At 34.9% G+C, this 14228-nt stretch overlaps 1 protein-coding gene across 4 annotated transcripts in view; it reads left to right on the forward strand.

Moving 5' to 3' along the window:
• Positions 1-14228, forward strand: part of LOC111158104 (cell division cycle 27) — a 73458-nt gene that overhangs the window by 30926 nt on the left and 28304 nt on the right. For all 4 annotated transcript variants that reach the window (XM_022519947.1, XM_022519949.1, XM_022519948.1 and 1 more), the window contains exons 5-11: positions 569-666; positions 1417-1571; positions 1671-1882; positions 2847-2961; positions 5641-5756; positions 12828-12927; positions 13912-14119. In XM_022519947.1, the coding sequence (XP_022375655.1) occupies positions 569-666; positions 1417-1571; positions 1671-1882; positions 2847-2961; positions 5641-5756; positions 12828-12927; positions 13912-14119 (1004 nt within the window). The remainder of the gene's footprint in view (positions 1-568; positions 667-1416; positions 1572-1670; positions 1883-2846; positions 2962-5640; positions 5757-12827; positions 12928-13911; positions 14120-14228) is intronic.

Here is a 14228-nt window from a genome sequence, read left to right on the forward strand (position 1 = left end):
GGCACCTGGCTGGCTTAGTCAGTAGAGCGTGCAACTCTTGATCTCAGAGTTGTAAGTTCAAGTTCAAGTAAGTTAAGAGATTACTTAAAAATAAAATCTTTAAAAAAACAAAAAAAAAAAGCCACTACCTCTACTTCATTAGAAGATCTGATCATTTAAAACATTTAAGTCACTTTCAAAATTACCAATGAGATATTACATTAAAAATTAAGAATAGGACAAATATTTGGATATTGTCCATCTCTCCCCAGTAATTCCAGTATCTGACAGGAAATTAAAAGCAATTACAATATTCAAGAATCAATGATCGTTTATTAGGCTAGCACTCCTTTCAATTCACGTTCTGCTTGCTTTCACTGGCCTTTTGATTTGAACTGCCTTAAATAATAGAGATTGGAGAATGTTAAGAAGGGGAAATTGGTAATTTAGGGAAGCGTCAAGAAGAGTACTCGCAGAACTTAGGTATGTATTACATACATATATGATTACCTAATTTTTTTGTACCAAAAATTTCTTTATAATGTTTTGGGTTGTATAGCTTGTCTAATCTATTTGTTTGTCTTTACAGCAAGACAGATCGGCTTGCCAAAGGATCAGAATGTTACCAAAAGAGCCTTAGTTTAAATCCTTTCCTCTGGTCCCCCTTTGAATCATTATGTGAAATAGGTAGGTTTGTAGATGTGGCTAGGGGAGGGTTCCCCTACTTACTCTTTTTTTCCTCCTTCTCAGTTTTTGGAAAGTGATACAAATTATTCACAAGAAAAATATTTTTCAAAGCTAAAAGCTGTTAAAATTGAGAATAAGAAATAAGGTAATAGAATATGTTTAAGGAATGATTTGGCCTTGTGTCCTCTAGAATGAGTCATATTGTGAGTATGAGTCTAACACTAGCTTTCTAGGTAAGGAAAGAAATTAATAGAATGCCTGGAGTAGAAACTAGAAACTGTTAATGTAAATAAGACCTGGACAGTATGGGGAAAGAGTGCCTTAGTATATGTGCTCTAGGACGCATCAACGATCATTTTAAAAACATTGTGTATGTATACACGGAAGTGCTTGAAACTTTACTGTCTATCGGGTTTCAGCTCTTGACCATCACTCCTTACTTTGAGTAAAATGAGATCTACTTGCTTTCTGCTTTAAAAGAAACATAGAAATCTGCATTTTCCAGTGATTTATTATATTTAAAAATCAGTGCTTTTTTAGTTCCATTTAATTTCTAAATTTATAGCTTTATCTGAGGGGTAAATTTTTATAATAAATTGATAGATGGACTTTGGGGAGGTAAATTTGATTAGCTGAAACAGGAGAACTTTAAAACACTGGATAAGGCCTTATTTCCACTAATTTATGCATTCTTGAAAAAAGATATTAATCCTAATTTCCTCAGAGGCATATTTTTTTTTCCCTTCACAGGTGAAAAGCCAGATCCTGACCAAACATTTAAATTAACATCTTTACAGAACTTTAGCAACTGTCTGCCCAGCTCGTGTACAACACTAGTATCTAATCATAGTCTATCTCACAGACAGCCTGAGACCGTTCTTACGGAAACACCCCAGGACACCATTGTAAGTGTATCATATGCTAGTGTTCAAATATTATGAAAACAGGAAAGAGTGAACTAAATAATGTATCATAAATGACATGGTAGAAATTTTCTGTTTCAGGAATTAAACAGACTGAATTTAGAATCTTCCAATTCAAAGTACTCCTTGAATACAGATTCCTCAGTGTCTTATATTGATTCAGCTGTAATTTCACCAGATACTGTCCCTCTTGGAACAGGAACTTCCATATTATCTAAACAGGTTCAAAATAAACCAAAAACTGGTCGAAGCTTATTAGGAGGACCAGCTGCTCTTAGCCCATTAACCCCAAGGTAAGACAGACAAATCATGCTTTAAAATGTGCTAGAATATTAAATGATCTGTAATAATTCATATTATTAATATTAATTAATATGAACAGCAACTTCTAAATCATTATGGAAATAGAAGCATTTAATAAGTCGGTAATGGGCCTATTCTATTTTCAGAAAATGAAGTAAAAGAAATATAATACCTGTGATAAAAATTTAATATTAACTATTAAAGAAAAATGTAAAACTCTTAAATATGCCTTCTTCAACTAGTATATGTGTTAAAAGATACTGTCCTTTTGGCTGTATGTCCGTGAATATCCGTGAACCTTTTGAAATGTTGGAATGCTTATATAATCAGAGTGACAGCAGTGATTATTGTTAAAGTAGTTTTCCAAACCATGGAAGAAGGATTGACACCTACCAATAGGAAATACTTTGTCAAAATTATTAGAAATATATATATGTATAAATACAGGAACCCAGCCCAGAGAATACCTATCCAAAAGTGTCAAAATAAAAGATTCTGTGCTAGAACAGATGCTATGAATTGGGTCCTGGGGCCAGAGAGTTACTAAAACATCATGGCCACGAGATTACAACTCCCTGAATCACAGATGGATCCAGTGGTCTCTAGAGACAGTCTCTCTGTAACAGTGTCTAAATCCTGTAAATTCCAAGAATTTGAAATAATTTGATCATTTGGATCTTTGCTTTTACAAAGCCATTCTTCTTTATTTCCAATAAATCTCCTGATATCAGTAGTTGTTGCTCAATTTAATTCCTTGTTTGTTTTTTTTTAATTTAGTTATGGTGGGTGGAAAAGTCTACATTCACAGCTTATTTTAAATCTGCCCCTCAGATCCTCACTGCCCCCAAGACTGATTTGCCATTCTCTTCCTTTTAGACCTTCTAATTTAAGTATACTGCTGCTTTATATATGCCTTGATGACTTTTTGACACCTTGATTTCAACCTCTTCTCAGTTTTGGGATTTTGCCATTAGAAACCCCAAGTCCTGGAGATGGATCCTATTTACAAAACTACACTAATACATCTTCTGTAATTGACGTGCCATCTACTGGAGCCCCTTCAAAAAAGGTATTTTTCATGTAAAATACAGTTTTGATGTTTGTAAAAGAAATTCATTTAAAATTCCGATCTGTTAAAGGCAATTTCAGAGAGAATCTAATTTTATATAATGACCATTGCCTTAGAGTTGTTGATCGAAATGTAAAAGAAGGCCATCATTGTCATAAGCTGTCATGAGTCCTAGAGTAGGAGACATAAAGGTGGTTGCTCTTTGGCCATGTAAAATTGTAACTCACAAGTATAGCTGATTTTAGCATGTAGCTAAATAAACATTCGGATTTTTACTTTTGAATTCCCCTTTTTGAAGTGAAATTAGGTTGGTTTCTATCACTTTGAATATAAATAGCAGAAATTATACCTGCCATTTTTTTACTTGTCTCCACGACTATTTGTCTTTTAAGTGTACTAATTAACATTAACATGAACAAAACATTAACTTGCATAAAGCCAGCTATTTCTGATAATAAAGTTTTTTTATGGCAGATTCTTATAGATGTATAGTAACTTTATAGTAAATGTGTAGTAAAATAAAAAATACTTGACAGTATCTTTATAATAAATACTGCAGCAAGTCTTGAGACTTTTTAAATAATGTACTTATATATAGGTCTATGGCATTAGAGGTCAAAGTGCCATTTGCTTCAAATAGTTCTGTGGTAAAGGGTTACCTTCTGTGAAAAATAAGTTAGGTTGTGTATTTAAAATGCATATTGGCATCCTTAATAGGTGTTTAAGAAATGGAAGCTAAGTAAGTCATACTGGTAAATGACTGATATAAACCCTTAATCCTCCTAGAGATGTTTGTTCTTCTTTTTACTCCAAAAATTCCTTAGAGTCTGTGAAGTTTTGTTTCTATAATAGCTTCTTAATGAGTAATAATAGAAACTCTGAGACTAGTAAAAAAGGGGGGGGGCCTGCAAAGTACTTGATGTATGGATTACTTTAAATCTTGTTTACGAGAGTTGGCAGCTACCTAAAGTATAATTGTAGAAATCAGTTTATTACAATTATAAGAAGGCATAGTAGGATACTAATCAGCATACCAGGTGAAGTAAGCCAAAACGAGGCAAGCCATAGCGATCAAGGACAAGTCAGTCAGTGCTGGGTAGGTGATTTCAGTGCCCAAACAACAAAGCCACTTGCTGTCTCCTCCTCTTCTGCTCCTGTTCTCTACTTCCCCTGCTATAAGACATTCATAGGAAAGTTCTACTCATAGGTCTGCTGTAGTATCAACTAAAAATATCAAACTGAATATTGTGTACAGTACACAGATCTTTGTTAAATAAGGAAGGGCCAGAAATGACTTTAAAGTTTGTTCCTTGGGTGAATGTAGAGGTTCCATCTTGGCGAAGAAGAAGAGGAAGGATTATAAAGTTTTATTTTGAGGTGGTGGTAACTTAGATAAAACTATTTCATGGATAGTCATAGGGGAGAGAATATGGCCTGATATGGTGATAGAAATAATAAAGTTGTCAAAATAGCCAGGCTGTCCTAGGAAAAGAGAGTAGCAAAAGAACACAGAGCATACTTAATTTAAAACAGTGGAAGGAAGAAGAGCCTGCAGATGAAGTGCTAGGACAAATAATCAAGATACCATACTATTTTGGAAGTTATATACAGTTTCAAAAAGGAGGACATGATCATTCATGTTGAATACTGGAAAGGCCAAAATAAGGCTTTCATATCTGATGAGAAAGTTATTAATTATCATTATAAAGTTTGAGAATTATGTACAGTGGGTATCAAAGTAATAATAAGTTTTGAAGAAAATTATCTGGTATTAAAAAAAAAACTAAAAATAACCATTGATACAACAGTCACAGATCATTTTATAAAGAAGCCAAGTGATGGAAATGAATAGAAGTAAGTTGATAAATTAGAGAAGACAGAGGGCCAGGAGGTCTTTTACTCCTCCACGGGAACAGAGAGCAGTTAATGGGAAATTGAACACACTACAAAGAAGTGTTAATTCTAAGAGCAGAATGCTTGGAATATGGAAAATAATCGGGTAGTTTTTAAAAATGTATTCCTCTAAACTACTATAGAATATCTTTTAAGTGTCAAAGAAGGGATGTTAAATCTTACTATTATTTTTATATTAGATCATAAATCTGAGTTAGATTATAAATCTAAAGAGTAGTAGCTCTTAAAATTCTTGTAACACTTAGCTCCACCTGGAAAATGTGTAATAATTGCCTTTTTAGGAATTTTTAGGAAGTTTGAGCCTTTCCTTAAAAACTAAATTAAAAAATGGAAGGCTAGTATAAAGATAAAAGTACTGAAGTTAAGCGGACACCTGGGTTGCTTAGTCGGTTAAGTATATGTCTTCAACTCAGGTCATAAGCCCAGGGTCCTGGGATAGTCCCTGCTCAGCAGGGAGTCTGCTCCTCCCTCACACTCTCCCTCTGCCACTTCTCTAGCTTGTGCTCTCTCTCACTCTCTCTCTCTCAAATAAATAAATGAAATCTTAAAAAAAAAAAAATACTGAAGTTAAAAGGATGAAATAGTTTGATGTTGATCCTAACATATTAATTAACATTAATAATGACAATAATTTGTGTTTACAGATAACAAGTATGTGTTATGAAATCTTACATTGCGAAAATGTAGATGGGAGCATCATGGTTTCTTTTACCATTTTCAGTGCAATTTATAATTCACAAACCTTAGACTTTTCGTGTTTTACAGTCTGTTGCCAGAATCGGCCAAACTGGAACAAAGTCTGTCTTCTCCCAGAGTGGAAATAGTCGAGAGGTAACCCCAATTCTTGTTGCACAAACACAAAGTTCTGGCCCGCAAACAAGGTATTTATTATGGTGTCATTATTTGATATTGTTGGCTTTTCTTGCTATAAAACATGATTTTATTCACTTTAGGCAGGTTTTTACTCTCTCAAGAATTCTAGAATGACAATTATAAATTTTAAATATGTCAAATTAGAAATTTCTAGGGGTGTCTGGCTGGCTTAGTCAGTAGAGCATGCGACTCTTGATCTTGGGGTTGTAATTTTGAGTCCCACACTCGGTGTAGAGATTACTTAAATATAAAATCTTGGGGGGGGGGAGGCATTTCAAACTTACTGAGAAGACTAGTGTAATTTTTAGTTGAGTATTTTAATACAAATCAAGACAAAAGTAACCAAAATGTCTTTTTATTTTACTCTGATTCCCTCATGTATTTGTTTAAACTAGATATTCTGAACACTTCTCCAAAATAATTTTCTTATTACATGACCTTCATTGGTCAAATACAGATAGGTTTCATTCTCCCCTTCCCCCATTATGCACTTCTATATACAGATCATAAAATTAATCTTCTGGTTAATCTTTAAATAATGAATCCACTGCCACACAGAAATGGTGTTAAATAGGGTTTCTCTTTTCTGTTGAAGTATTCAAAAACAAACCATAGCTAATATTTTAGAAGAATGATACATGTACCAGAAGTTTTAAAATAGATACACATGTACATAAACCTTAACTATGTAAAAGGCCTCTATTTCTGAAATGCCAGGATGGCAAGTCTCATGAGTGCCAGCTCACAGACACATGACAGGGATTGCCTGAGGCTCAGTTATGAGAAGGAGCCTGAGGCCTCCTGCAGAACAATATTATATAGACTGAGTAAATGCTAATCCTAAAGAATATATAAACATAATTTACGGAATTATATATTTCACTTAAGCTAAACAATTATACTAACTTTAATAAACATCAACTATTGATGATTTTATGGGTTTTTTTGTATTTTTTATTCCATTTTCTCTCCTTTATTGCCTATCTTAGTTTCCTACAATTGCTGTAACAAAGTTCTTGCAAACTAGATGGCTTAAAACAACAGAAATGTATTCATTCACAGTTGTAGAAGCTATAACCCAAAGTCAGGGTGTTGACAGGGCCATACTCCCTCTGAAGCCTCCAAGGGAAGATCCTTCCTTGTCTTTTCCAGCTTTTGGTAGTCCCAGGCATCTTTAGTGGATGAGAGCATAACTCAGTAATGTGCCTCTGTCTTCACACGGCCATCCTCCCTGTGTGTCTCTATATCCAAATTTCCCTCTTACAGTCATACTGAATTAGAACTCACCCTAATGACCTCTTCTTAACTTGATTACATCGACGAAGAGTCTGAATTCAAACAAGTCACATTCACAGGTACTGGTAGGGCTTCAGCATATTTTGGGGGGAAACACAGTTCTACCTAACACTGCCTCATTAACAGTTACTCTGTTTTGTCTTTTTAGAGGCCATTTTAGTGTTTATAGTATATATTTTAACTTACCAAAGTCTATCTTCAAATAATGTTGTACCACATCATATATAGTATAAAACCTTATAACAGTGTGCTTTATGCCCCTCTCCCCATCTTTATGCTATTGTGACCAGAGATTTTACTCCTACATGTGTGTAAACCCCATTTACATTGTTATAGTTTTTCCCTTAAATAGTTGGTTATCTTCTAGGGAGATTTTTTAAAATAAGAAAAATCTATTTTGTATTTACCCACGTATTTACTATTTCCGGTGCTTTTTATTTCTTTCTATAGGTTCACATTTCAATTTGGTATCCTTTTCCTTCATCTTGAAAGACTTAAAATTTCTTATAGTCCAAGTCTGCTGGTAATGAATTTTTTCAGCTATTGTATGTCTGAAAGAGATTTTTATTTCACCTTTGTTTTTGTTTTTGAAAGATATTTTCACTAGATATAGAATTCTTGTTCATGGTTTTTTTCTTTAAAGATGTTGTTCTACTGTCTTCTAGCTTGTTTTGTTTCTGACAAGAAGTGTGTCTTATTATTTTTTGTTCCTCTGTATGTAATGTATTTCTTTTCTGATGGTTTTACAATTTTCTTTTTATCTCTGATCTTAAGTCATTTGATCATGATATGCTATCATGTAGTTTTCCTCTTTCTTGACCTTCAAATTGATTGAGCTTCTTGGATCTGTAATTTCGTAGTTTTTATTAAATTTAGCTAATTTTTGTCCATTATTTCTTCAAGTATTTTTTCAAATCATGTCCCCTCTCCCCTCCTGGGACACTGAGTATGTGTTTATTAGACTGTGAAGTTGCCCCTCACAGCTCAGTACTGTGTTCATTTTTGTTTCCAGTCTTTTTCCTCTGTTCCATTTTGGGTAGTGTTTATTGTTATGTCTTCAAGTTCATTAATCTTTTCTTCTGCAGTGTCTAATCTGTTATTAACCCCAGCCAGGATATAGATACACTTTTAATCTCAGATGTTCTATTTTTCATCTCCAGAAGTTTGATTTGGTTCTCTCCTTTAACATGCTTATTCTTTCTTCTACATTTTTGAGCGTGTGGAATATATCTATAATTATTTTTTTAATGATTTTTAGTGATTTTGTCTGCTGTTTTACTGTGTTATTTCTGGGTCTGTTTTTTATTGATTTTTTTTTTTTTCTTTTCACTATAGGTTGTATTATCCTGCTTCTCTATATGCCTAGTTCTGCTGTTGTTGTTTTTTTATGGCAGTTATTAGAAATTTTACATTGTTGAGTGCTGGACTATTTTATCTTCTTCTAAGTATTTCTGTTTTATTCTGGGAGGCAGTTACTTGTTAAGACTTTATTCCTTTTAGGTCTTGATTTTTAAGTTTTGTGGGTAGGACAAGAGTGGCCTTTAGTCTAGACTAATTTTGCCCCACTATTGAGGCAGTGTCCTTTGAGTACTCAGTGACCTGTTGAGTATGAGGTTTCTTCATTCTGGCTATTGAAAATCTGAGCTATTCCCAGTCTAGGGTGAGCCCCAAGAATTGTTCTGCCAGCTCCTTTTCAGTATTTTTTTCTCTAGATTCAGGTAGTTTTCCTCACTGTAATACTATAGTAAGTTCTGATACTAATTACCCAGACACAGCATAGACTCTGCAGGCTAAGATGATAGTCCCAGCAAGACTTAATAAATCTTGTTGACTTGGCAGCTACAATTTCAGGGTTTCCCTGGGCCACATTCATTTCTGACCAACTACCTACAAATTTGAGGGTTCTTGCTACTTCCTGAGGTTTAATACGCTAGAACAAGTCATAGGATCTAGGTAAGTTCTGTACTTAAAGTTTTATTATAAGGTATACCAGTCAGGACCAGACCAGGACCCAAGACCCCATAGGATGAGGTCTGGGAGGGTCCTGAACACAGAGCTTCTGTGTCTTTTCCCTTAGGTAAGACATGTCACCTCAACAGTGCATCAGTGTGTTCGCCAACCGGGAAGCACCACTGAGTTTTGGTAGTGAAAGTTTTTACTGGAGTTACATTACATAGGCCTGATAGCTTGTGTCATTGGTCATGTGATTTAACTCATTCTCCAGCCACCCTCCCCTTCCTGGAGAAGGTCAGGCTGTTAACAGCCAACTCAAAGCTTCAGCCTTCTAGTCACTGGTTGGTCTTTCTGGCAAGGCCAGCCCAGTATCCTGAAACTGTCTGGGGCCCCACCACAAGTCCTTTCATTAGCATAACTCAGGTGTGGTCTCAGGGTCCCACCTTGAAGAACAAAGACACTCATATCACTTGAGAAATTCTGAGCATTGGGATGCCTGGGTGGCTCAGTCGTTAAGCATCTGCCTTCGGCTCAGGTCATGGTCCCAGAGTCCTGGGATGGAGCCCTGAGTCAGGCTCCCTGCTCTGTGGGGAGCCTTCTTCTCCCTCTCCCACTCCCCCTGCTTATGTTCCCTCTCTCGCTCTTTTTCTGTCATATAAGTAAATAAGATCTTTTAAAAGAGAGAGAGAGAAATTCTGAGCATTTTGAAGCTGCTTCTCAAGAATTCAGGACAGAGACCAGATGAGGTTTTTTTTATAACATGCTTAAACGGTTGCACTACTCAGTTTCAACTGCAGATTCTAGGAAAACTTCCAGCAGATCTTTGTAGCTCTCCCTCTTTGTAGCTCCCCTTTCTAGTAGTACTCTGACCTTCCTATTCCAGCTGCCTTCACTTCCTGGAAGTCTCAACATTTTCTCAACATAGGAAGTCCACTGACTTATATTCCCCTTCCCTGCACTGGGTCCTCAGAATTCTCTTCAGACATATGTGCTTTTTGTCTGATATCTGAAAAGCATTGTTTCTTTCTTTCTTTCTTTCTTTCTTTTTTTTTTTTTAGTGTTATTGGTTGTTAAAGATGGGATAGTAAATCTGGTCCATTTTACTCCATTTACCATTGGCAGTGGAAGTCTGTTCTTTTTTTAAAGAAAGTTGTTTTTTAGAGATGATTAGAATAGCATAGTTCTCTTAGCTAAATTTCCCCCCAAAATTTTGTATGTCATTATTTTCTCTACATGTATTAACTTCTAAAAATCATTTTTATATTCTTTCCAAAGCATCTTCTTTATAATTAGCATTCATATTTTATTATGAAACCATAAAATATTATGTACAAAATTTTTTTTATTTTTTTTTAAGGTTTTTTTATTTATTTGAGATTGAGAGAGAGTGAGAACAAGTATGAGCAGGGGGCAGAGGGAGAGGCATAAGCAGACTTCCTGCTGAGCAGGGAGTGGCCTCAGGGCTTGATCCCAGGTCCCTGAGATGACCACCTGAGCCCAAGGCAGACACTCAACTGACTGAACCACCCAGGTGCCCCTGCAAAACTTTTTTTTTAACTGTTTAATATAATTGGCACATAATCACATAGGTAATAAGTGATAGAACTGATTTCAGACTTCAACAGTCTGATTCTAGAGCGCATTCCTTTCATTCTCAAGTTCCTAGTTAAACAGATGTAAGTTATAAAGAAATTAGTACATTTCATGTGCTACGACCAGTGTTTCAAACTCACTCAGTAACCTGATTCATTTTCCTGATGCCTGTCAGACTTTGGACATTTTATTCTTTTGTCAGATTGGCTTTTGGAGCTAACAGAACCATAATGAAAATTATGATATAGGAGGACTTTGTCTTCTTCATCCTCCTAGCCCCCAAATTATCTTACTATTATTTTTGCTTCTACCCCCACAAGATTGATGTTATACTTATGCAACTTTTTGTGGCTTTTAAGAAGTCTTAACATTTTTCTTTGGCTTGTCCTCCCTATAAACTGTTCTGTAGATGAAATTATTCCCTCCCACTTCTCAGACAAACTGTTTTCCATAATGAGGAAACATTATTGACAACATATAATTCACATTTATAGCATAAATTACATCATTCAAATAAAGGATATTGTACTTAAAAATGAATCAGCTTCTGGAAAAGGCAAAACTATGGAAACAATAAAAAAGGTCAGTAGTTGCCAGGGGTTGGACGGGGAGGGATAAGTAGGCAGAGCACAGAGGATTAGGGCCATAAAAATATTCTTTGTGACACCACGATGGATATATGTCATTATATATATTCACACATACCTATAGAATGAATAAAACGCAACGGTGAACTCTGTCATAAACTGTAGACTTTATAATATATCAGTGTAGGCTCATCACCTGTAACATGTCCCATTCTGTAGGGCATGTTGATAAGGGGGGATGCTGCGGGGGAGGGGGGCAGGTTTATATGGCACATCTCTCTGTACCTTCCCCTCAATTTTGCTGTGACCCTAATCTCCTCTAAAAAAAGAACACCTAGGGGAACACCTGGGTGGCTCAGTCAGATAAGCGTTTACCTTCAGCTCAGGTCATGATCCCAGGGTCCTGGGGTCGAGTTCTGCATCAGACTCCTTACTTGGCGGGGAGCCTGCCTCTCCCTCAGCCTGCCACTCCCTCGGCTTGTGCTCTCTTTCTCTCTTGCTCTTTCTCTCTCTCTGACAAATAAATAAATAAAATCTTTTTTTAAAAAATTTAAAATAATAAGAATAAAATCCTAATTTTTAAAAAAAATGTATCGAATCACCTGGGTGGTACAGTTAAGCATCTGACTCTTAGTTTCAGTTCAGGTCATGATCTCAGGGTTATGAGATCACACTCTGTATAGGGCTCTGCACTCAATAAAGAGTTTGCTTAAGACGGTCTCTCCCTCTGCCCCTCCCTCTGCCCTCTGTCTCTAAAATAAATCTTTTAAAAAAATATGAAAATTACAAATGCGTCTTTAAAAATGTATCATAAAATAAAATTGATTCATCAGTCTAAGTGACCTCACTTGCTCTAATCCCTACACTGAGATTCTGTCTTTTGAAAAGGTAAGAGCAGCCTGGGCTTTCTGTACTCACTGGTCAGTGTCTCTTTTGTTCTCAGAAGCCTTAGACTCAAATTCAGGTAACTAGTGGGATTTCACATACAAACTGTAAACCATTTAGTCCATAGACTTACCCTCTCTCAGGTAACTTGTGATTTTTAAGTTGGCTTACTTTCTAAAAATGGAACCCTGAAAATGTCTCAGGGTTTGCCTATTAAAGTTAAAAAAAAAAAAAAAAAAGTACCTAGGCAATCATTAGATTCCTTTAGCTTTAAACAGAATAGACCTTGATGTGGTTGTTTGAATTTATAAAGAAATAATTGTTCTAATGGTATTTATTTGCTGGCAAATATCCCACATTTAGGCTATCCATGTCCCACTATCTTTTTTTCTCTAACTTGCTATGGTTGCAAATGAGGGATAGAGAGAATTAGTTTATAGATGTGTTTATCACTTTTTGATCCACAGTTTTTATGTGGGTTGTTTTAAGTTCAAATTAGCAATTTCAGATGGTGTGAAGCTCTGTGCTGTAATCTTTATTATTATATGATAACACAGATAGCTTTTAAATTCTGAGTTTTCATAGAAAGATGACAGAGGACCAACCAAACTCATCAACTTTAGAGTACAAACATGGTGAATGTGGTTTTTTTTTTTTTTTAATGTATCTCAATTGAAACAAAAGGTAATGGTCATAAGCTGGATTTTTTTCTTTGGGTTTTTTTTGTTTTTTATTTTTTGATGTCTGCTTTTATCATTTTTTTAGTACAACACCTCAGGTATTGAGCCCCACTATCACATCTCCCCCAAACGCACTGCCTCGAAGAAGTTCACGACTTTTTACTAGTGACAGCTCTACAACCAAGGTAATTTAAAGATTTCCATATGTCACATTTACTTAATGCTTCCCTCTCCATCTCTAACAAGTAAATTCAGAAACGATTTAAATTTTTCTAATTTTTTTATTTTACAAAGCTTTCTATAACATTTATAAATTTTCTTGGTTCTTTAATAAATGTTATAAAACATTGTTCAAAAGACAAAATTATTGTGATGTGAAACAGATCAGTGGCTATTAGGAGTTAGAACTTGGAGGGGAAGCTACAACTACTAGAGCATAGCACAAAGGAATTTTTTTGTGTCGTGGTCAGACAGTCCTGTATCCTTACTGTGGTGGTCGATTACACGAATCATGCATGTGATTAAATTTCATAGAACTATCACATCAAAAAAAGTATTTGTAAAAACTGATGAAATCCAAATAAGATATATCATTTAGTTGATAATATTGAACCAATTCCAGTCTCCTGGATTTGATGGTGGCCTGTGGTTATGTCAGATATTCTCCCTAGGAAAATTAGGGGAAGGATAAATGGAAATTTCCGGTGTATTCTTTGCACACTTCTTTGTACAATTGGAGGACCTCATTATGCCCTTGGTAAATTTTCTTGGCTCTTTGACAAATATTATGGTTAATTTTTAACTTTGACATGAACAATTCAACAATTTTATAACTTACTAGTTATAATGCTCTCAATTAGGTAATATTGCATCCATTTATTTTCTTATTTTTAAATAGTAAAGTTATGTACTTTCAGAAAAGAGCAGCAAACAATACTGATACACCTTACACACTAATTCATTAATGCAATTTCTTTTCAGGATTGTTGCATTTAAAATTAAATGACTTTGAAAATTTTTGTTATTATACATTTTTTTCTGAGAAAAATTTAGACCAGTCAATTTTATTTTTTTTTTAATATTTATTTTGTGACTAATACTTGAGAAAGGATTGGGAGGTCTTAAAATATATGAGTTTAACAAGTGTGGAATTTTCCTCCTTTTTACAGGAGAATAGCAAAAAGTTAAAAATGAAGTTTCCACCTAAAATTCCAAACAGAAAAACTAAAAGTAAAACTAATAAAGGAGGAATAACTCAACCTAACATAAATGATAGCCTGGAAATTACAAAATTGGACTCTTCCATCATTTCAGAAGGGAAAATCTCCACAATCACACCTCAGATCCAGGCATTTAATCTACAGAAAGCAGCAGCAGGTCTGTTTTAAATGCTTAATATCTTCTTTGTGTTTTATTTTATTCACTTATTTTAAGCAAGTTTTTTAATGTTCATTAAAGTACCTTCCATTTTTTTCTAGATAAATGT

The sequence above is a fragment of the Enhydra lutris genome, unplaced genomic scaffold (assembly GCF_002288905.1).
Source record: "Enhydra lutris kenyoni isolate GAN:26980312 unplaced genomic scaffold, ASM228890v2 scaffoldscaffold57, whole genome shotgun sequence".
NCBI lineage: Eukaryota > Metazoa > Chordata > Mammalia > Carnivora > Mustelidae > Enhydra > Enhydra lutris.